A 26,343-nucleotide genomic window follows, 5' to 3' on the forward strand; every position below is an offset into this window, starting at 1 on the left:
CGGCGTGACGGGTCTCCTGCCCCGCTCTGTGGACCACGCTGTGGAAGCTGCGGACCCCCTTCTTCTATGGTCTGGTCGGCTGCAAGAGAGCCCGAGGGAGGGGAAGCGACTGGTGGCTTTCACCTGTTGCGGCGCAGACCTGTTGGGAATTGCCTCCTTGTCACGATCCCCCCCCTGGCCACGGTACCGTTCAGCGGTACAACATGGCGCTGATTGCCTGCTCGCTGCTGGGGGGTGATGCTCCGGTCTCGCCCGCTGCCCGCTTCGCCCTCCCTCTACCAGACTCCAGCTCCCCAGTGCCGTCCCGGATTGCTGCCGCTGTGGGGGCGCAGCTTCCGCTGACATACGGCTCCGTTCTGGCTGCCCTGCGGGACTTTCGTCTGCAATTGTGTGTCGGCTTGCAAACGCTGAGTGAGCGGTTCGACTCTACACTGTCTGCTGCGGGTCGTGAGCGCCCCGTTTGTGATCAACAAGACGTGAGTCTGCCAGTGCTGTGGTCCTCCTGCGGGGAAGTAACGACTGGGTGTAGCGGTGCTCCACTGGTGTCTGCGTTTGGCTTTCCCGGCGCTCAGGATCAATCGCTCTCCTGCTCAATGGCGGATGCTTTGTTTCCCCGGCCATTGCTGCCTGCTTTGTTGTTGCCTGCCTCACCGTGCCTGCAGGACCTTCCAGCTGAACTACACCTGACGACCTCGAGGAACCGTTCACGGTGGCCTACGGCTCCTTTTATGTGGAACTCATGTACTTTACAAGCCAGGTCTGGATTTTATATGGTGTGCAAGGGGACCTCAATAGATGATCGGCGGCCATTTTGTGACTCTACTTCCCCATCTTCTTCCAAGCGGCCATATTGTCTTTGTCTGTTCGAGATGCGGGGCATTCACGAGGGGGCGGGTCTAATCGTAAGCCCGCGATCGGGCCAGGGCTAGATTACTTTCTATCATCATAGTTTCACGGACGGGCTGGACTGGGACTGTAACTGTTTGCATATGTTGTGCGCACTCGTCGCGATCTGTCTGCCTTCATTTCCTTGTTGTTACATGCTATCTTCACACGACCGCCTTTGGGTGTAGTGGGGTTTCAGTGTGTGGCGGCTTGGTTGGCCGGTGGTGTCGGGCGCTCCGAGGATACGTGGGCTCCTCCCCGCCTCCTTTCTTCTTTCTCTTCTTAGTTTCTTTACACTATTCCTATCTTCTCTCTCGTCTATATTTCGGGTTCATTGGGCGACAGGCACTATGCTGGGGGGAAGGCAGGCCATAGCCTCCGCATTGGTGTAGGGTGGGGGGGTAATTTACTGTTTTCTTTTTAGTTCTATGGGCCTCTTTCTTTCATGTCTCTGCGCTATACTTGTTTCGATTCGGGGTCCGGGTGTGGGGTGGATTGAGTGGGGGCGGCTTTTAGGGGGTGCGTATTTACTACTGTGATGATCCTGTTATCTACCTGCATCGCCTTACTGTCTGAGATTTCCTATGGCTGTTTTAATGATGCTGCTGCTCTCCAGTGTATGAAGCCGACTCGCGGACTCGAATCTCCTTGTTTCTATCCTTTACTGATTTCTTTCTCGATAAAAAATTTTTTTGAAAACCTTAAAATTAACCTTCACTTCTCCTTCCCCTGGTGTCAAGGATCCCTCCAGTGTATGAATCCTGAATCATTGCTAATCTTGACATTGACGCACAGGGGATGTACTGTTTGTCTCTGTGCTCAACCGTATTGTGGCCGGCCTGCTGGTTGTAGGCCCGTATTTGTTCTTTTACTATGCACAAATAAAGGTTTTTAAAAAAAAAAAAAAAAAAAAAAGAAAATGTATGACGCATTAGCCGTCTCGCTCTTTATTTCTTCACAGTGACATGTCCAGAGGCTGCACTGATCACAGCAGGGTGCTGGTCGCTGGGGGGTGTAAGGTGGGTGTAGGAGAGGTGAAGCATGTACATCTAGTGGCTGAACTGAATTGCACAATGTGGAACCAGAAAATCTGGGATCAATCCCTAACTCCCCATTTGGCCAACATGTGTGATTCTAGCTAATTGTTTTATTGAACTTTCCCTTCTTATTCTTCTTTATCACATATATGAGCACCTTAAAATACATAACTTCAGGATGTGTGCTGTACAAAACCTTCTCCTGTGTTTGATTCAATAAACTATAATGTTGTTCATGTATAATAGGTACTCAGGCAACCCAAAGAGTGCAGATAACAACTGACTTGCCTCTTAGTTCACTATTGGCATTGTTGTCAGGGTGGGGGGGACGAATGAATGTTTCTAAATTTATTTTTGAAAACGATCACTTTTAAAACTTCTCAATGCACTGATATAATCTGCTTTACTACGGTGAAACAGTTCTGCATGTTAATGAAATACACCTTTTGAATTTTTAAGAGACTTTATCATATTTGTATACGTTTGCTGCCAGATGTCTTAGTAAATGAAGATGTTCCTAAAGTTAAGCGGTGCAGGACACCCTAGTTACTTCCTTTCTTTAACTGAACTGCAATCAACCTCTGAATAATTGATTGCCCGTTTAATTAACACCTTTTTAAGTTAATACTGGTCGAGTAAACAGCAGCCCAGTGGTGCTTTTGACCAGGGTGGCCTATCTCTTGGTGCCTCGTTATTGTCATGAACTGTTTATTGAGATGGATATAATGAAGTAAACGGGGAGGGGGCAGGGGTCAAGTGCTCCCCTCCAGAGACCTACAGATGAAATTAGTGGATTTAATGAGTTGAACGGGAAGAGGACAATAGGTCCAGAGCCGTCGCTACAGTGACTGACTATGAACGGAATCTTTACATTTCTCCATTAATACAGGAGACGAGCCCACCATTGCGATGCTCTCAGACAGCATCAAAGAAGAGGCCTGTCCCATGACTGATGAGGGCCCGGAGGATATAAAAAACATTCTTAGCCCAGCAGGTAAGCTATATTTTTATACTCGAATTTACTGAACTATGGAATACATAAAAAATTCAAAGGAAGTAATGACATCAAGCTTCAGGTTGGAGTGACGCTGCACAGTCATAAGGTTAACCACAAGTCATGAGTATCGCTAAGCTGACAGGGAAAAAGTATGAATCTTAAAGCCTGCCGTAGCAGGCTACACCTGCCACTAAAGGCTCACTCCAGTGTTATTGGCCCATGCCGAAGGCGAGGCTCTATATCAGGAGTCTCCAACCTTTTCTGTAATGAGAGCTGCTTCTGATCACTGAAAATCATTGTGAGCTACTGAAGGCTAACAGCTCACGCATTATTACCAGACACCCCCACACCCAACTTCAAACATGTGTGCGTACGAATGGGATATATTTGTATGAGTGACTGAGAGTCTGTGTCCTATGTACTTGTGGCACAACATAACATCATGTGTATTTGTAAAGAGCACGTTCACCCAGAAGGGTATCTTGGCACTGATTAAAAGATGTTTATTGTTACCCAACCCAATGGCTCTCATTTTAGTGACCTCAGAAGGATGAAGGCTGAGTGGAACCGCTGGGATTTGAACGTGTGTCCATGAGGTCGAACTACAGTGTACATACCTTTCGCCATATGTGTCACCGTTACAAGTATAACACAAAAACAGAACCATTTCTTTTAAATGGGAGAAATTAAAAGTGCAGAACTATGTTCTGCTTAAATGTTCCAAATATGGAACATTTATCTGCCCTTTACATTTCTCCCATTTAAAAAATGACTGTATGTTTCAGTTCTACTTATGGCACAGTCGTCTACTGGCCATTAGAAGCAAGAGGTCTACTGTTTGTAAATGTGACACTTTGAAAGGGGTGAAAATTAAAATGAAGGATTCATTTATTCATAAAGGGCACCTTACACTTTAATGTTCTCCCATTTAAAAGCATTCAGAAACATCATTTTGTTTTCTGCTCCAATGCTGAGTTGACAAGGACTTTTATTTAAGAGTTAAATACCTCAATGCTTCAGTTTTTCACTTCTGTGCCCCAGCCCCAATCTGGGCCATTAATCTGCTGCCTGACCACCGTTCATTATCTGGCCCTGCTATTTGCTGCCTGGTAATAATAATCTAAAATAAACACACCCTTCCCTTAACTTCAATAGGAAAATATGACACTGTACTTATTTAGGAATTAACTCTAGGAGGCGAACTACTCTGAAGGTGTCTGTGAGCTAGTAGTAGTTCACGATCGAATGGTTTGAGACACCTGGTCTATATCTATGGAGCTGGCATTTAATGGCTGGAATAGCCTGATATGGCGGGCTATAAGGCTCGTAGAATAATGCGCCATAAGAGGGCACAATGTCCCACTTTAATTTTTAAAACCTGCTTCCCAGGACACAGAGGGGGATTCAGACCGCCCTATGGTGCCAAACCATTTAGCACTTTCACAGCTCCTGCTGTGTATGTCAAACAGATTGTTGCCACATTCAGGGTCCTAGTAGTTAACTGTCAGACATGGACATCAAGAACTCTCCAAGTAGGCAACAATCAAAACCTGACTCTCCCTTGTCTCGACAAACAGTTTTCCAGTTTTTTAGGAAGGGCAGGGAGATACACCAGATTTGAGGAGAATTCCCCCATATTCCCTAACACAGCTCCAGTAACACAGAGAGCTATGGGAGGAGGGGGAAGGCTTTACTGGGTGCCTTATCCACAACCTCAGTTTCTCTATTTCCCCTCCAATCTAAATATCTTGTAGGGTCAGGAGGGAGGGGAAGTTAAAGGCTGTAAATTAGGTCATTGTTTTGTAGATAGCAGCGGGCCTAATCCAGTGTCTATAGCCCACTGATGGTCCATTGTCTTCAGTGGAGCTGTCTACATTCCAATCTTCTAATAATAGATATGTCCCAGCAGGAACAGCAGGAACAAAGGTGTTTTCAATAAGTTCACTATAACAGAAACCTTTGAGTTTGAGGAGAACAGACATACAGATAGCTGAAAACATTACCAGGTTAAGTCTTGAAGGAAAAAGGGTTATATTTCTCCAAGATATATAAACTCATAAGAAGGCCCTGTGCAGCAGCAGATAAAGAGAGGGATTGGCAAGAAGAACGAGGGATGATAGAGGGAGGAAGGTTTGGAAGAATACATTGAGTTCTCTGTCAGAGGAATCTCCATTAAAATCATAAGCACTGAATAATCACACCCCTGTGCTGGGACCCAGGAGCACTTATTTCAGAGTCACATTTTGTGTAGTATCTTCGCTTTACTTCAGAAAGGCAAGGAGGTAAATGTGAAAAAATTTAAATTTTTGCACCCTTAAGACAGGCTATATTGTTAATTTACTTTAAAAGATGGAAGAAAAACCATACAGCCTTTAAACGTCACAAAATATAAGAAGAGAACATCTTTAAACCATCCTTGACAGACCCTTTTTATTCCCTTTTAAAGTGGATGACAGGGAAGGATAGGGCAGTGTAACTATATAGGCTTCAGCAGTGTAAGGGAGACAATAGAACCTTTAAGGACATCTTGATGCCCAGTGTTCCATCATGCCCTGTAGGTTGCAGTTGACCTTTTTCCAGCTCTTGCTGACAGGATTCTGGAGCTCAGAGATTTGTCTTCTAAGGCTTTTTTCTCATCTTTTTACAGAGTTTTATATAGCGCGAACTTGACCCGAATCGGGTATCAGAGCGCTTTACATAGCACCAGTTGCATTACATGAGGACACATTCATTTTTGTTAGGCACGAGGAGATTAAATGATTTGCCCAGAATCACAGGATGTTCAGCGTCATTGCCGAGACTCGAACCCAGTTCCCCAGGTTTGAGGTCGACCACCCTAGCCATTAGGCCAACTCCTCTTCTCATTAAATTCGGTTCAAAACCACAATAAAAGTTGTACACTTGACAGCTGTTAAGGAGGAGAGTAGTTTCAAACAATGTCCTGACAGGAAATATATATATATTTTTTTACACAATTTCCATTCCTTTTAGCAAAGTTCCCAGAATGTGACAAAAAAGGCAAAAAACCCTGCACCGGCTCTGTACACTTTGTTTGCCCGATAGTTGTAGTCATAACGCTAGAAGATGTCATCACTACAGCACCCTTTCCAGGTGTATTGTGAGAGAGTGTTAGAAGATTTGCCTGCATGGCTAAGAGGAGTCTGAACAAAAAGCAAGATTTCCTTCCTAGAGATAAATCTGAGGGGTGAGGAGATGCTGCTTCCTCTATCAGTACCCATTTCTCACCCTCTCAGCACTCCAGGAAGGGGAGATTCAAAAAAGAAAAGACAAGGTGAGACACAATGTCCACTTTCAACGTGAGGGATTTGGACTTTGAGAGGATATACAACGCCTACTTGCTTGCCTTTGAGGACTGGTTTGATTTTGAGGCTACACATGCTCTCTAGGAGGAACCGTCAACATCGGGAGACATCAGTTAACGTTGAGGGGCACTTAGACATCGAGACATACTTCGAAGTCAAAACACTGTTCTTCTGCAGAGTAGCTTTGACGAATGAATGCACACATACACACCTCCAAATGAGATTCGGAGCACTCCGGAGCCTACTCTCCATCTAGACCTGCTTGTCTAGTCATCCTACCAGATTCAACTTCACCACAACCTGTGACACCACCACATCCTCCCCAGGCACCTGCAAAGTCTCCTCGGTTGCCACAACTAAGAATTCCAACTGTAATTCTAGCAGAAAATCCACCAGCCATGCTTACTATTTTCTTGTGAAGAAGAAGAAAGGACCAAAGAACAAATTCAGACCCTTTCTAGATCTGAGGAAAGCGAACTAGTGGATTTGTAAGAAAAAATTCGGAATGTTGGTTCTGCGTCAGATCGATACTCAACTTCATCAAGGGGGTCGGCTATTCTAAATAGATCTGCAAGATGCCTATTTCCATATTCCTATACACAAAAAAATTGATATTTCCTGAGTTTTAAGGTTAGGAAGTGACCGCTACCAAAACAAAGTCCGTCTTTCAGCCTCAAGGCTGCACCTCAAACTTTTTCCAGATGCATGGCGGTCATTGCAGCTCACTTCAGAGAGTTGAAGATCCCATATCTAGATGATTGGCTAATCTAGGCGTCTACTTATCTTTAAGTGTGACAACATTAGCAGATCGCCTTCGTCACCCTCAATCGATTAGGACTGTACATAAGTCACGAAAAATCCATTGCCATCCAAGAACTATCCTTTCATTACCTGGCAGCGGTTTTGGATACAATACACATAAGTGTATCCTTCATAAGAGAGACGATTATCTATCGTTCAGAAATGTTGCATTCTGAAAAGAATAGCCCATCCATCCGTCCTTCTAGGATCAATGGCATCATGCATCTCCCTAGCTCCGAAGGCATGCATGAGCATGAGATCTCTGCAGCAGTGTCTGGAGGATCAGTGGCACTAAATGTCAGGCAGATGGGAAGATAAACTGATCCTAAAACTTATGCAAAGCAATCACTCAGCTGTTGGTTTCTGCCATGAAATCTTCTCCAGGGAATGAGTTTCCATCAAGGTATCCCACATACTAACTGCAAATGGTTCATCTTCAGGGATCTCGGGATTACCGCAGTCCATCTGCCAGGTATGGAAATTGTTTACGGATAGCCATTCAAGAGAACCATGAAGGGGTGTTAAACAACGCTGTTCTCCAACTGCGACTGGGGTTTTCTTCAAAGAGACCTCTTTATGCCTTTCCTCCAGTTCCCCTATTTCCAGCAGTGATCATCGAGCTCACTAACTCAAAGGCCAGAATGATTCTCATCACTCCAGAATGGCCCCCTCAGTGGTGGTTCAAAGATCTCCTCTACCTCTCAGAGCCACCACACAAGAAGCTGCCATCCAGACCGGACCGTCTTGACAAGTTTGGAGGCCAGATTCTGCACCCCAACCTGCAACTTGGCAGTCTGGCTACTGAACTCATAAAATATGGTAATCTAAACCTCCCTCAGGATTAGATGGCTGTATTGAGAGAAGTCAGAAAACCATCTATAAGAACATCCTACTCCTTTAAATGGAAGAGATTCTGCATCCGGTGAGATGGTGAACTTGTGATCTATCACATATCAGGAAGAAACAGTTCTTCCCTACCTGCTTAATTTAGGTCTACCTTGCAGCAAGCATGGCCTACCGAACATGTCCTTCACAATTTTTCTTTTTAAACCTTCTGTAATCAGTGATTTCCTTGAAAACATTAAGAAAATCTACCCTCCTATCCTGAGACCATCGTCTTCATAGGATTTGGTTATTGTTCTCTCTCTCGTCTCATGGGTCCTCTTTCTAGTCTATACATAAGGTTTCTCCATACAATATCTGTCTTGGAAGGCTTCAGTTTGACTTGCTTTAACATCTGCATGCAGAGGTGGTGAAATTCAAGCTCTATGATCTCACAGATCTTAAAGAGTTTCACAGTAATGGGCTAATGATGTTGACTGACCCCAAATTAATTCCCAAAGTGGTTTCGAACTTCCATGTCAATCAGATTATTACTTTAACTGCATTCTTTCAAAACGCCTCACCTCTTCCCGAGAGGTCTCTCTACAGTCTTGATGCACGGAGGGTGTTAAAAGTTTATCTGGACAAGAGTAAGGACGTGAGAAAAGCCATACAATTATTGGTAAACTATGGTCCTTTACTAACAGTATCTGCCACATTGAAACATTCTTTATCTAGATTGGTGTCTCTTGCATAACATTCTGTTACCAGAAAGCCAAACAAAGCCTTACCTGGAAAACCAACAGAACGTTTGACCAGAGGTAAAGTAGCTTCCATGCATTACTCAGAAATACTACAATTCTTGAGATCTGCAAGGCAGCAACTTGGAGATCCGTTCACACCTTTGAAAGACACGAGTGCCTCGATTCAGACTCTAGGGCAGATGCCGAAGTAAGGCAAGCCTCTTTGAGAAATATCTTTGCTTAAGTATTATATCTTGTTTATCACTTCCCTCCCGGCGGATGAGCTAGCTATTATTCACTGCTTATGATTATCAATGGAGATCCACTGAGAGAGCAGGGATGGTTTCTTACCAGAAATCCTGGTTATCTCTCTGGGGAATCACAATTAAAATCATAAGCAATCCCCCCCCATCTCGCCGATGAAAGAACCACAGTTTGGATAATGCTATTCTGTTACTTACTGCATTAAAAAGAACTGAGTGTACTGCCACCTACAGGGCCTGATGGGACACTGGAGACCAAGGTGCCCCATAAGGCATACGGTTCTATTGTCTCACTTGCATTGCTTCCGCCTATACAGTTACATTGCCCTAGCCTTCCTTGTCATTCACTTTAAAAGAGAATAAAAAGGATTTCTGTAGGATGTTTTAAAGATGTCACTTTTCTTATAGTTAGTGCTTTTTAGGGCTGTATGTTTTTCCACTATCTTTTAAAGTAAATTAATGCAGTTGATAATATGGCCTGTCTTGGGGTTGCAAAAATTACTATTTTTATACCTCCTGGCCTTTCCAAAGTAAGGTGAAGATACTACACAAAATGTGACTATGAAAGAAGTGTTCTGGGGTCCCCGTGCATGGACGGGACTATTCAGTGCTAATGATTTCAATGGAGATTCCCCGACAGAGAACTAGGATTGCACGCAAGAACCCATTCTACCTACAAGCCTGCCACCAGTAAGATAAATATGGCTCCTCATTCTGCAGAATGCACGGTGAGCACCAGATAAATTGTCCAAAGCAAGACATGTCGATTCCCTCTTTGTTGTAATTATGGATCAGTGAAAGAGTCATTCTGTGTAGTATTAAAATACACTCCTGTCCTCCAGTACTGGTCAAAGGTTTGGAACAGGGTTAAATACATTTTCAGTATCAACAACTGTCTTCAGCCCCAGGCTCTCATTCTGAGATCACATGCCTCTAAGCATCCCCGACATCACAGACCTGTTCAACTTTCTAACCGTAATAGCATTAAAATCTGCCCCTGCATGTTGCAAACAATCCTCAAACCAATGGCACAGTTAGTGGTGGAGAATGTTAATATAGGAGACATCATATCATTCAACACTCAAACTGATACAAACTCAGTTATCGCCATTTGAGGTAACATGAAGAGGGTCTACTCAGTGAACTACGGTGAAATTGGTGAATGCAATGAGGCGGCGAGGTGTCAGAGGACCAGGGCTGTCACTCTAGTTGCTGACTGTGAAATGACCTTTACATTTCCCCATTAATACAGGAGATGAGCTTGTTATTGTGATGCTGTCAGACAGCATTAAAGAAGAGGAAGAATCCTATCCCATGACTGATCAGGACCCAGAGGAAGTCAAAAACCTTCACCACCCTGCAGGTAAGTTATAATGTTATTCCTAAATTCACTAAAATTTGGAATCCATATAAGGATTTAAAAAGATAAATGACATTTGGTATCAGTTTGGACTGTTGCTGTCAGGTTGATAACAAGTCATGGGTATTGCTGAGCTGACAGACAGAGAAACTATATAAATGTACTACAGCCTTATAGCCTACCATACATTTTTTATAATAGCCACTGAAGGCTCACTCCAATGTTATTGGCCTGAGTTGAAGACGAATGCCTATAATTAGAGAGCTGACATTTAATGCTCGAATAGCCTGATGTTGTGGCCCGTAAAACTAGTAGAACATTAGTACTGATGTTGGTGAAAGACAAATATGTACACACTATGAGATTGGAGGAGCATCTGTTTGTTTATGAGTGAAAGTTGACTGTTCCTGTATGGTGATATGATGGTCTGTGACAAGGTATCTTCAGCTCTTTCATAAACTGGAGCATGGTTGGGGCAGATATGTAACTTTTAAATTGTAGGAAGCAGGCTCTGTATTTGGTGTTCCACTAGGTCGTTATACCGTGCACAGAGTCCAGAGATCCCCCAGAAGTGTACAGGGCTCAATCCAACCCCATAGTGCTCCATTAGTGGTAGTGTTGGCGAGCAGCCTAGGCATAACACAGAGGAGCGTAAGACATTTATTGCACATACTTAGACCAATAAGGGACAAACGACTCAAAAAGGAGATCCACACAAATGTAAAAAAAATAGGCTTCGAGTTTTATATTAAGACAAGATCTTTGAAAAAAGGTAGGTACGTTATTCAGGAAAAATACTTTAGTCTTTTAAAAGTCGACACAGTGCAATTTTCAAACAGTTCAATGTATGGAGGAAAACAAAAATGTGGTTTTACAAGTAAGTACCCAACTTACAGTTCCAGTCTTCAGGGGTTAAGGTCAGCAGAGGGCAAGGTTCGGGTAAGTATAAAGCCTGCACCTATTCAGCGCAGGGGCGGCCAGGTGCAGAGGTAAATTTCGGTGATAGGCCCAATGCGTTTCAAAGGAGACTGGCGGTGCTTGAAGCCACACTACATGCAGGTAAATACATCAGTTGCAGGGGGCCAAGCTTTTGGGGTTATAGCCAGCACAGGTGGGGGGCACAAAGCAGCACCAAACATACACCACCAGTGGCACAGGGGCGGCCATTTGCAGGGTGCAAATACAGCATCGGGCAACCAATGTTCTTCAGTGGAGAAACTTGGTTGAACAAACAGGCTGCAGGCATCGTACCGGAGGCTGCAGAAGGGAGACCAGCAATAGCAGAGGCAAGTTGAGGTGTTGAGGGTTGTAGGGGCACCATCGGTTCAACTCAGGGCTTCGAGTGCAGTGGTGTTCTTTTATGTCAGATTCTGGTCGCAGTCAGGGGGAGCCTCTGGATTCAGTCTGCCGGTGTCATCATGGAGTCGAGGAAGGGTCAGCTATTGGTAGACTTCAGGATCGCTGGGGAATCTGTTCTGGATCAGTGGGCCACCTGGACACGGGCTGGAGGCGTTGGGTGCAGAGTGGGCAGGACTTGATGATCCAGAGTCCTTTGTGTATTTATCTTGGGGTCAGATCCGCTGTCCTCGGCAGTCTCTGGTGTTTGTCAAAGAACAGACAGTCTTCCTCATGTTCTGGAAGTCGCTGGCTGCAGGACAGGAGTCCTCTTCTTTTGCAGGGTCTTTGAAGCTAGAGACAGGCCGGTAGGGCTGGGGCCATGTCAGTAGGTGTCTTCAGGCTTCGCTGCACAATGTCTTCTTCGTCCTTCTACTTAGGTCGGTGGGAACTAGTTTCCAGGTCTGGGGGAGCTGCCTAAATACTAAATTTAGGGGCGTTTTAGGGTAGTAGCAGGTAGGGCCAATGGGCACCTTACCTGGGGTGGCTACACCCTCAACTATGCCATTCTCCTGTGGAAGGGGGCATAGCCCTAGCCCTGATTGAAGGAGTCTCTCCATCTTCAAAATGGCAGGGACTAAAAGATGTGCTTCACTTCGCCTCCCCCACCTAGGGGTGAAGCTACCAGAGGTGGGCACACTTTTTATTCTTCCTAAGTTTTCCCGCCCAAAGTGGGGGTGTCAACCAGGGACTGCCATCTGCTGAGGCTGGAGTCGCATTGCAAAGGCGACAGGCCTTTGAAGCTTCCCTCTCGAGCACTGTGCCCAACCCAGGATGTGCATTGTTTCTGTTCCCAGAGAGCAGAGACTCTTGACCCAGGGGTCCAGAAACATATCTGGTGGAGGCAGGCTGCCCAAAGCCAGTCTGTAACCACACCAGGGTTGGTAGGTTTTCAGGTGGCACCTCTGAGATGCCCCCTGAGTACACGGTTCAATAAATCCCACAGTGGCATCAGTGTGGGTTTATTGAATAGAGTAGTTTGGTACCAAACACTCGGTTTCAGAGAAGACACCATGGTGCTGGGGACTTTGAGTTGTCGAGTTTCCAGCCCATGTACTCTCTATGGCTTCCCTGGCACTCACAATATCTAAGAATTGTAGGGGCATATCTGCTCATGCAGATATGCCCACACTTGAGATGTAGTGCACCCTGCCTTAGGGCTGGTAAGGCCTGCTAGAGGGGTTACTTACCTATATCTAAGGCAGTGCAAGTTGGCATGGCACACAGGTAGTGTGCCATATTGACCCTGGTATTTTGTCTGCACCAGGCCATGCATGCTGCAGTCTGCAGGGCCTATGTGAGGGGTCTCTAAGGGACCCTCTTCAGTCCCAATGCAGTAGGTACCCAGGCACTGTTTACTAGGGACTTACAGGTGGCACAGAAGCACCAATTGTAGAATATTTTTAGGGTAGAAGCACTGGCACAGGGGGGGCCTAGTTGTCAGGTACCCAGTGCACTACAGCCGAAACCACATAAAATACCAGGCAAAAAATGGATGCTAACCATGTCAAAAGAGGCACTTTCTACAGAAATCATTGTGTGTATTGAGAGAAGCAGGGAGGTGACAAGAGTCTGAGGTCACAGTTTCAGTTCCAGATGCTGACGGTGAAATCACTTTCGTGTTTCCTTTAATACAGAAGAAGTATTCACGATGGCAGTGATCTCGGATAGAATTAAAGAAGAGGTGGAAGTGTATCCTGTGGCTGATGTGAACCCAGAAGAAGTTCAAAAATGTCACATCCCTGCTGGTAAGTTTACATTTTTATACTTACATTTTTCAGAATTTGAAATCCTAAAAAGGAGTCAAAGAGATCGAAGGCACTGGGCTTCAGTTTGGAGTGATCATGTTCTTGGCATATATTTCCTAATATTTTAGCCTGGTATCTAATGTTAATTAATGTTATACCTTGTCTGATATTATCTGTGGCCCACACCACTCTTCAGATATAAGAGGTGCATCTGCCTAAGCAGTGCTTGGACTTTAGATTCCTAACTAAAACGTAAGCCCAAGGACAGATCATAAACTTCAACTTCAGGGTCAGTCATCGCCTAGCAAGAACCAGAATTATATAGTTCTCAATTTCCAAGTCCTTCAAGCTGTTAAATAGGAAAACCTCTTAAAGCAAGCCTGCCCTCCATGTGATGCCCTGTGTCAACTCAGTCACCTCTTCCAGAACTTCACAGCGTGGCTGTACTCCCAGTTATATCTGAAGAGTGGTGTGGGCCACAGGAACATCAGCATAGGGTGCAATGTGTTTCTAGTCTCCTGTGGCCCCGCTGTCAGTGTCGGTATAATAAAGTGAACGGGCGGGTACAGAGATCAAGGGCATCATCTCCCGCAAAGAACGTGGTTCCTGTTCTATGGCTGATCAGGATCCTGAAGAAATTACAAATATTCACAGATATGCAAGTGAGTCATATTATTTTTACTACCTCGACTCGTGAATATGGAAACCATAAAAGGATTCAAAAGGGATTGATGACATTGGAGTGACGCTGCCATTAGGTTAATAACACGTATGTGATATTGCTGATCTGACAGAGAAAGAATATAGATCTAATAACAGATATAATCACTCAGCAGCTACTGAAGGCTTTTCATGGCAGTTCGTTTAGCAGGAACCTTCCATTTAGGGAAGAGTGGATTGCACCACTGGATATTGACACCTACACTACTGTGGCATCCTGACATCGGGGATAGAGTATCAAGGGACAGTGCATCGAAAGGTAAGCGCAGATGGGGAATGTAGATTTACTATTCCTAACTCCTCACTTATGTACCTTAACGTATGTGTATGATGCATAGGTACAGATGCACGGACTTACTTATGGAAAATCTAAACTAAGGTGCCTGTCGATATTTTATTTTCGATATTATACCCGTAATATTTGTCCCATTAATGTTGTTAATTCGATAGTCAGGGGGCACACCGGGAGCGTAGAGATTAGATAGCCACAAATATTAGCAGATTAGGGCTGCCAAAAAATGGTCATGAAGACTCGGCGATGTCTAGACTCCAAAAGAAGGCCCTGTGCTATCCCGCAGCAGGAGATGGAAAGGTTGGCAGGAAGGATGAGGGACAAATTGAGGGAAGAATAGTTGGAAGAATATATTCACATCACAAAGCCTACCACCATGCTGACAAACCTGGTTTGACATTATGCTAAAAGCATTGTAGACATCTGATAAATGATGTATAGAAAACTTGTAGACTCTCCCTTATTGGAGCTGGGGAACAGTGAAACATTTGTTTATACATGTACTATTAAAATGCACTCCTGTCCTCAAGAGCTGGTCTCAGGTTTGGAAGACTATTTAAAGCATTTTCAGTATCAAAGAACACCTTTAGCTCAAGCTTCCCTTTCCTAGATTATTTGCTTTAAGCTCTTATATCATCGCAGACCTCATCGACATACTGGCAGGAATAGCACTAAAATGTACTACTGCGTATTGGCAACAGCATCAAACTCACTGCATAAATAGCAGTGGAATATGCTTCAAATCATTCAGCACACAAACCGATGGCAACTTGATTGTCATCTGCATTTCCGAACAACTGCACTCAGGCTACAGAGTTGCTATGGACCTTCTTCTGGACTATATATCGCAGAGTCTGCATGACCTGCTAGCCCAAGCTGCTATTATAATCTCATAGAACTCTGGGGAATCAGTATTGGGGGCATAAACATTTATAAGAGTTATCAGGGAGTCCTGTGTGGTACAAATTATAATAAAGTATCTGCCCTGTGGATCACTATGCATTTGAAGAAGCTTAAAGTTTAATGTCTTTTTTTATAAGCCCCGCTATGCCTCTCTCATAAGTACTGTAGATGGCAAAATATTGGGCATTGCCCCAGTCCTCAGCAAAAGTGCAATTCAGTCCAGCATCGAGGTGTGTCTCTTGTAAAATTGCAACCTCTTTGCCGTGTCTATTCAACGACATTCTCATCAATCTCTGCTTTTTGTAATTACCCAGCCCCCTGATGTTCCATGATAAGACCTTAATAGCCCTCACCATAGCAGGCAGTAGTATCAGGAACTTGGATCAATAGATTGTGCCTATTTGAGCTAATCCGGATTTCCAGTAGTAAAGTTGCTAAACCCAAAGCCCAGAGCATGTAGTGTTAGTGTATTCCAAGCAGGACAAAATCACCCACCCACCTCCCACACTAAGCACCCCAACTGTCAGTAAAAAATCAATTTTGAACACCTCCGTTCCCCATCTAAACAACCTAGAGCTTTTAACAAAAGGGGAGGCCATCAACGACCGTCCACATGTCCCCGACAATAGTACTTAAGATCAATGTATATGTGTTGCTATCAAAATCTCTGTACCCTAATTATGAACAGTATCATAGGAGCTCATGAAGACAGTCACCCCTTAATAGACACGGAGCCATCTCTCTGCAATCAGAAGAAATAATGGAGAAGGCATTGTAGACCCCGTTAGGTGTCACCATTGAACCTCTCTGATTCTCAGTCACTAGGGGGGAGAGAAGTATTCCCATCCTCTATACCACGTGGCGACCCCACATGTGGTTGGTCAGTACCACCAGTGTTTGTAGAAACCGCCTTTGCAAACCGCTGAGCCCCTTTTGGGTTTAAGAATATTTTTGTACAGTCCTGATGCTGAACTTCCAGCTGAACGGGATACAGCTTTGTATATCTAATGTTCTGTGGTCTGTCAATTTGAGGCAGGACCAGTGACTGGATAGCAAGTCTGCGAATGTCCTCAGTGAGTAAAGTCTTTGGAGCAAGGACGACTGATGCCAGGTAGTATTTCTCTTGTGTACGATGTGTGTTAAAGTGAAAGGGGGTGTTGATGTGGAACCCTATGGACCTGCTACTGTAGACATGTTTTGGTGTCTAAATTTACTTTGTTGTGCCTTTCCTGGACCTTGGGTTTGTCTTCATTGCAAAAAACACTGTCCGGATTGGTTTACGATGGAACCTTGTTGTCCAGTTTTGTGTGCAGGGCCTCAGTTGTGTAAATCTTGACTGCATGTGCTCTTGAGTGGGAGCAGGAATATTGTCCATGTATGTGTGGATACTGATCTTTCTTGCCAGCCATGGAAAACTGCCAGGGGGTTTACGTACAGGAGTGAAGATCACTGCCAGGCTCATACTCTTCTTCTCCACGAAAATCGACCAACTAGTGAATGGACTAATATGATGGCCTCTTTTTTCCACGATAAAATTAGGAAAATACAGGACTCTTTTGAAATGCAGCCATTTCCAACAGCAGATCTAGATTCCTCTAGTGTTGTTGTAAACCCAGAATTCCCCCTTATGCAGTTCTCCGTCATCTCTATGGACCAATTTTTAATTCTCATGAAATCCTTGAAGTCAGGCTCTTCTGCCGACCCCTGTCCCGCCAAGGTGCTGTCAGTAATTACAGAGGTGATTAATCCTACTGTGAATCAGATCCTAAACAACGCCTTGCTGGAAACACGCCAGAATTCTTCCATTGTTAAAAAAAACCTACGGCTGACCCTGAGGTAGCTGGTAACTATCGACCTATATCCCTGCTTCCTTTCTTCTCCAAGGTCTTGGAGAAATAGATTAATTCCATTATTTATTACTGACTACATTGAGACCAATCATCTTTTGCACCCAACTCAGTCAGGTTTCAGGGCAAACTTTAGTACTGAATCGGCCCTTTTAGAAGAGACTGAAACTATAAAAGCCATGCTAGATAGGGGCGGCAACGCTGTCTTGGTTCTGCTGGATCTCTCCGCGGATTTTGGCACCGTGCCCCACAATAGACTGGTGCAAAGATTGATGGAGGGCGGTGTCGGTGGCACAGCATTGAGCTGGATCAGGTCGGTTCTCAGTAACCGTCTCCAAACTATATGGTCCCCCTCTTTTTCTGCTCTTATTTCTCCCACGAATGTTGGGGTCCAGCAGGGCTCTATTTTGAGCCCAACCGTGTTCAATCTATATATGGCCTCTATCGCCCTTCTTGCTGAACAACATGGGGCTAAGATCGTATCGTATGTAGACGATACTCAGCTGTTGTTCACTTGTGAGAAGGGTGCTGAGTTTGATGGTCATGCAATAAACGCATGTCTCTCAGAAGTTTTCTCGTGGCTGAAAGATAATCAAATGAAATGCAACCCTGATAAGTCTGAGATTATCTTTTTCGGCCCTCGCCCATGTGAGGCATGGCACAACTGGTGGCCGCAGGATTTATCCCCCCCAACCCCCCCTTCTCAGTTCGTCCGTGACCATGGTTAAGAACCTCGGAGTCAGACTGGATGCCACCCTCTCTATGAAGTCCCAGATAAAATCTGTAGCCGGGACTTGTTTCGGGATCTTAAGAATGGTGAGGAACTTTCTGCCCCTGCTTTCTGTCCCACACAGAAAAAACCATTGTCCAAGCGTTGGTAACCTCGAGACTGGACTATGCCAACTCTTTGTACTTGGGACTTTCCAGTTACTTAATTGCTCGTTTGTAGGTGATTCAAAATACGGCTGCTAGGGCCATCTTCCTGGCAGTCCCTAGGACTCATATGTCCCCTCTTCTGTCATCCCTGCATTGACTTCCTGTTCAGAAAAGAATCCCTTTTAAAGCTTTGATATTGGTTTTTAAGGCTTTTAATCAGATTGGAGCCCCTTATCATAGAAAAAGATTTCCCCATTACATTCCCCAACGTACTCTGAGGTCCTCTACTCAACTCCGGATTCCTGTTCCTAAAGTTTCACTTGCTCGGGTCGGAGGTCGATCCTTTCAAGTGGTCAACTCCCGCCTATGGAACAGCCTTCCCTTGGCCCTCAGACAGGTTCAGGACCTGCCCAGCTTTAGGAAAAAGCTCAAGACATGGCTTTTCCAACTTTAATCTGTTTTGCTGGTTCCGCCTTAGGTGCTCTTTTCTGCGTTTGTTATGTGTTTTGTTTTTTTCCTCCGCGCGGGGACACTCCTGGGAGTAGCAGTGCGCTTTATAAATACCATATTAACATAACATAACACTACATTTATCGAATATAATACCAAGGTCACTATAATGATCCACTAATTCTACTTTTTTTATTATCAACCCACCATGTTGTAATGCACTTTCTGCTTCTTAACAGAGAAAATTTGAGTCCATGAAAATGACTGAAAGCTGTTCTCAAAGAGAACTGCATATCCAGGGCTCTTTGTAAGCCATATTTTGTAGCGTATGCATATTGGAGTTCAGAAATGTATAACCGCCACCTCTCGCCAAATTTATCCAGCCTTTCATCAAAACTGCCAGCGGATTGGCTATACAGTGATTAAATAGCGGTGGTGTGCTTACAAAAAAGGATGGGTAACTTTATAGTTTTTTGGGACGCAGATGCAAATCCACCCTTGTCACCAGGTGGTCCTGGTTCTCAGACCATGGTGACATTACCAGTTTCCACCAGTGTGGGCAGATTGGTAGTTAACAAGTTTTTTACTAGGCATCCATCTGTTTTTTAAGTCTTGCCTTGGCAGCGCGCAAGCGCTGCTTAGGAGTGACCTCTTGGAATCACTCAGGACTTTTTGGGAAACTCGTGCATGTACTGCACTGTTTCCAGTGAGCCCTCGTGCATGTATGGTGTTTACCTTGCGGGAGCGAGCAGCTGCGCCATCTGTTTCCAATTATCGTGCCCGCGTTTGCTCACTTTTGCAGCTGCTTTTTTTTTTTATTAGCTATATTCTGCAGTACAAAGCTGATAAGTAATCCCTTGTTAAGCTTTCCTTACTTACAGCTTTACTTCCATCGTCCACTAGGTGTCATTGTTCCCACACTTGTTTTCTTTCTCATGAAGCACTCCATGAGAGCGTATGTGTTTTACAGCAGTCTCTCTTGTATGGTAATATTTGTTTGTCTCCTGTATCTTTTGTTGATGGTAGTGTTTGTCTCTCGTCGCTCTAATCACAGGTCGACACTGGTCATGTCCACATGTGCATCTGTAGCACTTAAAAGACCCCACCGCCCAGGTAAGTTATCCTGCATATTCTGTAGACTTACAACAGTGGAGTCTTCGCAGAGAATTCATTATTCCATTGCTATTTGTTCAGCTTCCAGTCTCCCTGTCTCCCTTGATTGGCATCTGTGTGTACTTTCGTGTGTGTCTGGCGGATCAATGGGTGACTGCCTGTCTGAGATCTTCATGATTAAGTAAATTACTATTACCAAAACAGACTGGATTCTCCTTTACCCGAGATGTGTCTGGACTTCGTTTCTTGGGCTTTGTTGGTGAAAATAATGTGATTTATTTTGTGTTTCTCTTCAACAAAGAACTGTAGGTAAGTTCTAGCTCACTCGCAAATCCGCATAGTGCCAACAAGCTGACCTAGTTACCCAGGCTACAAGGATAACAAAGCGGTATGAATATTAACGTTTAGCTCAATAAACAGTAACCAGTTTAAGGAATTCTAGTACTTTTGAAGGGAACGTTGCGACCGATTTTTTTGGTACTTTGTTTCCATTAACTCCATCCCTCTTACCCCCAAACATCTCCAGGCCGGCGGCAGTTCCTCAGAGGTTAATTTTGTGATTCCAACTGTGTTTAGAGGCATTTTTCATCTCATTTAGCGCTATACATTTACTTAAGTAAATAAATAAATTAGCAACCGAAGTTCGAAAGAATGTAGGAAAAGAACTACTAACCTAGAAACATGCAGTTACATGCAAGAAAATGCTTTATATGTATGTCAGTAACGCTTCTGATCTTTCGTCGACGAAAGGCCATGTGTAGAGTGCTGCGTCATGAAACCTTGTCAGACAAGCATTTGCAATGCAATAGGTCTCGCAATTGCGAGATTTTGAGCACTTGTCAATTTAATTGACAATGCTTTTTATTTGTGATAAAAAAAAACTGCAATAATAAAAGGCATTGTCCTTTACAATACCAATAGGTCAAAGTTTCTAAAATGCGAGACCTATTCCATTGAAAATGCTTGTTTCTAGTTTACCTATGGAGTGGATTTTTAGTACAGTTTGGCTGCATCATCTTTAATGTCCAAAGATATAATATCACTGACTTTTTTGTTATATCTGTTCCTTCTGTATTGACTAAAAACCTCAATAAATTAAAAAAAGAAAAGAAATAATTGATCGAAAAGAAAAAAATTAAGATTTAAAACAGACTGTTCTCTTAACATGTTTTCTTAAATTGGAGAAAGTGTGGCTTCCTTAAGAAGTGTTTTAAAGGACATCTTACTGTGCATATATCTCCCATGAACATTTATTTAATCAGATGTACTTTGTACTAAAATCAATTAAATAGCAATATTAATATAAGACTCCATTCTTTTTATCTTTTATCAATGTCGATAACTTGAAAGGATTTCCTCAACTCTCTTTATTGGAGTGGCAATAGTTCATTCTCATCGACCTAATTCTACACATGAATCTGTAGTTTTTTAGCTAACGTCTTTGATGTGGATCAATAGAAGCAATTGAACAATTGGATACTGGACGGCTTCAATTCCCTTTTTAGGTCGAGGGACCATCCGGTCTGCCGAAGGCAGAACCAGAAGTCCGGAGATTTAATGTTTCTGAGAGTGGCTCTTTAGCCCGCCTCTCTTTTTGGCTCTCCTTCATTGGCTGGCTTCCTAAACGGAGGCCAGCCATTGGAGGAGAGAGCCGTCCCTCCAAATAGGCTCCGTCTTTTTCAGATTCGGGGGCGTGTTCCGTGCTGTTCTTTCCACTTTTTAGCCACGCCCTTTTTAGAACAGCAGGAACACGCCCTCGAAGCCGAAAAAGTTTTGAAGCTTCCATCCGTCCTTTTCGGATTCGGGGGCCATAAGCAGCATCTAGTAATGACAGTGCATAAAATCAAGAAACTGTTTGCCCCCGACAGGAGGAAAAACATAACGCTTCGGCAAAAGTTAGCAGAGAACTCTTGCCGGATGAACTTTTCCTCAGTCATACATATAAAGAATCATAGATGAAACTAGAGTACATCACGTGAAATTGACACGACAGGGTCGCCTTCGCTCGCATGCACACCGCTGTCCACGCGACTCTTCTCATGGCGTGCGCGCAATGCCTCGATCTCGGTCTGCTGGTCTGATAGAAACCTCTCGAGCTTGCCTTGCACCCCTTTGGGTAACTTGGCGAGCTCAGCGCGCTCCAGAACCTGCTGCAGCACAGCCGCCATTTTTGCTTGAAACCCGACAGCAAGTAAACTGAAGTGAGCGGGAGGAACAGAAATAAGCTAGTACGCTGCGTGTCAAGGAAGTTGGGGTGCATGCTGTACCATGGGAATTGTAGTGTGCTCTGCGCTCTACTAAAGCCGGCCTGTCACACTCGTGATGGACTTTGAGTTTGACAGGTCACCTTGCGGCGGCAGAATGATAGATGCAGAATGCAAGGGAAGGCATTCCAAACAAATGTATGAATTTGTCATTGGAGCGCGTTTTATATGCTCTTAATTTCAAAATAAAATAAGTTTCCAAACGTCAAAATGTGCTACTTTTCTGAAAAGAGGACCTGATAGTGCAGCACAGAGTTTCCCGGTGTTTTTTTGTCATTCAACATTTTGTTAAACATTCTTTTTGCAGTTTATATAGTGCTAACTAGACCCGAAAGTATTAGAGCACTTTATTGAACACCAGTTACAACACACAAGGACGCATTCATGTTTTTATGTATGCACGGGTAAAAGTAAGTTAGTTGCGCAGAATCGCAGGATGTTGAGCCGACGGCGAGATTCGAACCTGGTTCCTCACTTTCAAAGTCGGCAGCTCCGGCCTTTACACCACATCTTCTTCCCCATCAAAACCACTAGTGGTCATAAAAAATTAAATCGCAAGTTAAAACGTGCAGTTTATGTACGTTAATGTATTCTTTCAGACAGTTTCACTAACGGAGCTGCATTTAAAGATGGCAACCTTGCATGCACTCATTTGAGGGAGTTTTCGCTAATAGAATCTGGGTCGGAGGTATAGTTTATTTATCAATTGACAAATGATTACCAGTTCCCTCTGATGTACGAAAAATGAGAAACGACTTTAGCGAGAAGCAATCTCCATCTAAAACAAACAGTACGAATGTTACGTGGCCTCTATTGCTGTGACATTACTTTTATCATTCCAACGTGGCCGCAGCATTTAACGGCGTGAAAGGGATGTTGCGCAGGACCTTTTCTATGTTAGTTGTGGGTTGGTAGTGACAACTCAGCCATGCTTAGAGTGGTGGCAAATGGTGAGTATTGGATTTATGGCAGTGGGAGAAGTTTTGTGTGCTAATTGTATATACGAGCGAACAATGTTTTAATTGAGGTTTTCTCGTGGGGGCGATTTCTAAGTTTTTGTGTCGTATATTGTGCACCTGGGTTAGCGACTCATTTAACAGCTGCTAATGTTTTCCCACTTATTGCTCCTTTTTAGGTCGAGGGACCGTCCGGTCTGCCGAAGGCAGAACCGGAATTCCGGAGATCTTATGTTTCTTAGAGTGGCTCTTTAGCCCGCCTCTCTTTTTGGCTCTCTTCCATTGGCTGGCTTCCTAAACGGAGGCCAGCCATTGGAGGAGAGAGCCGTCCCTCCAAATAGGCTCTGTCTTTTTCAGATTCGGGGGCGTATTCCGTGCTGTTCTTTCCACTTTTTAGCCACGCCCTTTTTAGAACAGCAGGAACACGCCCTCGAAGCCGAAAAAGTTTTGAAGCTTCCATCTGTCCTTTTCGGATTCGGGGGGGGTGTTTTTTTTATACTTTAAGCTGGGCGTGTTTTTCTCTCCTCCAGCCAATGGCAAGAGGAGAGAAAAAGAAAACACGCCCCCGAATCCGAAACCGCCGCTGCGTTTCTCCGAGGCATTTCTGCTTCGCCTCGGAGAAAGACAGTGGTGTGCTTGTTAGGGTCTGTAACGAACAATAGCCGATCTGTAGTTCATTGCAGGTATCCACTACCGCCTACCTCTACCACTTCAGGCAGCAGCACTAATAAAGAGCTTCCGCCCCCGCACAGTTTAACTTCCGGCAACAACAACATCAACCACCTCTTCCGCTCGGCACACTTGACTTCCAGCAATAAGTCCCAACGACTTCCAATCTGTACTGTTCACTTCCGGTGGCATCGTTCACCTCTATTCTGCAGCACCGGAAATATTGGCGATCGGCTGCTTTTACTCTCACCCAACGCACCTATTCCGGGCGCCATGCGGTGTTTCCTACTCTGTGGATTTCTCATGGCCGCGTAGCTCGCCGCATGGGGCAGGGGCCCCGCTCGCGCCTGGACCTGCTGCGGAACTTTCTGACGGCGCTGGAGCGGCACGAGCGCATACAGACAACCTTGGCTCGCGCCGACGAGCTGCGCTTCTATGCCGAGAGGATGAGCACGGGACCGGGTCCGACGGATGGAAGCTGCAGGCTAGTTGGGGGCTAAATGAGTGATTGGTGCACACGCGGGGGCGGGGGATCGTCTGCCGAGCTTGGAGCAGAAAGGCTGAGGCATTTGTAAAAGGCATTTCAATGTGATACATGTGCTTCGGTAAGGTAGATGGTTTAAGAGTGTGGTTATGGCGTCGGGGGTGGGGCGCGTTGCACTCGAGTTCATTAAAGTATATTATATTGGAATCGATGAGCCACACACTCTCTCTCTATCTCACTACCTCACTCTCTATCACTACATCACTATCTATTTCTATCTCACTCTCACTACCTCACTATATCACAACACACTCTCTCAAAACTTCACTACATCACTCTCTCACTACCTCACAACTTCACTCTCTCTTTCTAAATCACTAATTCACTCTCTCTATCTCACTACCTCACTCTCTCTCTCAAATACACTAAGGGCCTCATGTAGGTAGCTAAATACCGGTCGGTAACGGCCGAAAATCGGTAAATATCCCGTTACCGACCGGTATTTAGCTATTTGGGATGTAGGAGGCATAATTCAGGATTCGGTAAATTACCGAATCGGTAAAATACCGAATCGGTAAATACCGAATCCTGAATGTAGGGTGCACTCTAAAGAGTGCAAATTAGAATTAAGAATTCGTTATTTACCACCAAATACAGGTTGGTGATAAATAACGAATACCTTGCAAAACGCAATATTTTGCAGATATAAGAGTGCCATGTGGCAGACATACATGCCCTTAGGGCATGTATGTGCGCCACATGTGCACACATGCAAGAATCAGGGGTGCAACAGGGTGTCAATGTGACACCCTGCCACCCTTGTATATGCTCCCCCCATTACCGAATCGGTATTTACCGAATCGGTAATGGTGACTGGCTTCCCATTGATTCCTATGGGCCTCCAGGCCCATAGGAATCAATGGGAAGGTATGCCCCATTACCGAATCAGTAAATACCCATTCATATTTACCGAATTTTTCCGATTCGGTAAAATTTACCGAATCATTACCTACATCACATTTACCGATTCATAAATACCGAATCGGTAAAATTCGGTATTTATGAATCGGTAAATGTGTTGCTACCTACATATGGCCCTAAGTCACTTACACTCACTCTTTCACTACCTCACTCTATCTCACTACTTCACTACATCACGCTCTGTTTCTATCTTAATACCTCACAACATCCCTCACTACCTCACTCTCTCTTTCACTACCTCAATCTTTCTCTATCTCACTACCTCACAACATCACTCACTGTTTCTATCTCACTGTGTCAGAAAATACCTCTCACTCACTAACTCACTCTTTCACTACCTCACACTCTATCTACCTCACTCTCTCTCACTACATAACTCTCTATACATCACTTCTCCCCTCTATCTATATCACTACCTCACTATCTCACTACTTCTCTCTCTAAAAAGATCACTACCTCACTCTCTCACTACCTCACTCTCTATATCACAACTTCACTCTCTCTCTAACTCACTACATCACTCACTCTCTATCTCTCTACCTCACTCTTTCTATCTCACTAACTCACTTTCACTGTCTCTTTCACTACCTCTCTCTATCTCACTACATCACAACACCACTCTGCTTACATCTCACTACCTCACAACATCCCTCTCCCTCACTACATCACTGTTTCACTACCTCACTCTTTCTCACTACATAACTCTCTCTACCTCACTACTCCACTCTATCTCACTACCTCACTATCTCACAACTTCTCTCTCTCAAAACATCACTACCTCACTCTCTAGCTCACAACCTCACAACTTCACTCTCTCACTCACTACCTCAATCACTCTCTATCTCACTACCTCACTCTTTCTATCTCACTAACTCACTTTCACTCTCTCTTTCACTACCTCTCTCTCTATCTCACTACATCACAACATCCCTCTATGCTTATATATCACTACCTCACAACATCCCTCTCCCTCACTACCTCACTCTTTCACTACCTCACTCTCTCTATCTCACTACCTCACTCTCTATCTACCTCACTCTCTATCTCACTACCTCACTCTCTATCTACCTCACTCTCTCTCACTACCTCACGCTCTATTTCAATACCTCTCTCTCTCTCTCTATCTCACTACCTCACTCTCTCTCTGCTAATGCAATAGGTATCACATATGCAAAAAAAAAGCTAATGCCAATAGAAATGACAATGCCATTCATTTAGGGATACAAAAACAATAAAAAAATAATGAGCAATACCAATAGCTCTACCTATAATATTGCCGAGACCATTGCATTGTAAATGCTTGTTAAATATTGGGTCTAAAATGCTTTGTCTTCAAGAACTCATTAGTGGAGTTGCAACACTGCAGAAGGCTACAATTATGCTATGCTGATTTTATTTTTTTGTTTAGGTCTGC

The 26,343-nt window shown here is 44.3% G+C and overlaps 1 protein-coding gene across 1 annotated transcript in view; it reads left to right on the forward strand.

Annotated features, from left to right (window-relative positions):
* The window catches only part of LOC146799985 (uncharacterized), a 318,891-nt gene that overhangs the window by 273,299 nt on the left and 19,249 nt on the right, over positions 1–26,343 (forward strand). The window contains 3 exon segments of the mRNA XM_085623698.1: positions 2,812–2,916; positions 10,124–10,234; positions 13,264–13,374. Of these exon segments, the coding sequence (XP_085479824.1) occupies positions 2,812–2,916; positions 10,124–10,234; positions 13,264–13,374 (327 nt within the window).

Source organism: Triturus cristatus, chromosome 8 (assembly GCF_964204655.1).
Source record: "Triturus cristatus chromosome 8, aTriCri1.1, whole genome shotgun sequence".
Classification (NCBI taxonomy): Eukaryota; Metazoa; Chordata; class Amphibia; order Caudata; family Salamandridae; genus Triturus; species Triturus cristatus.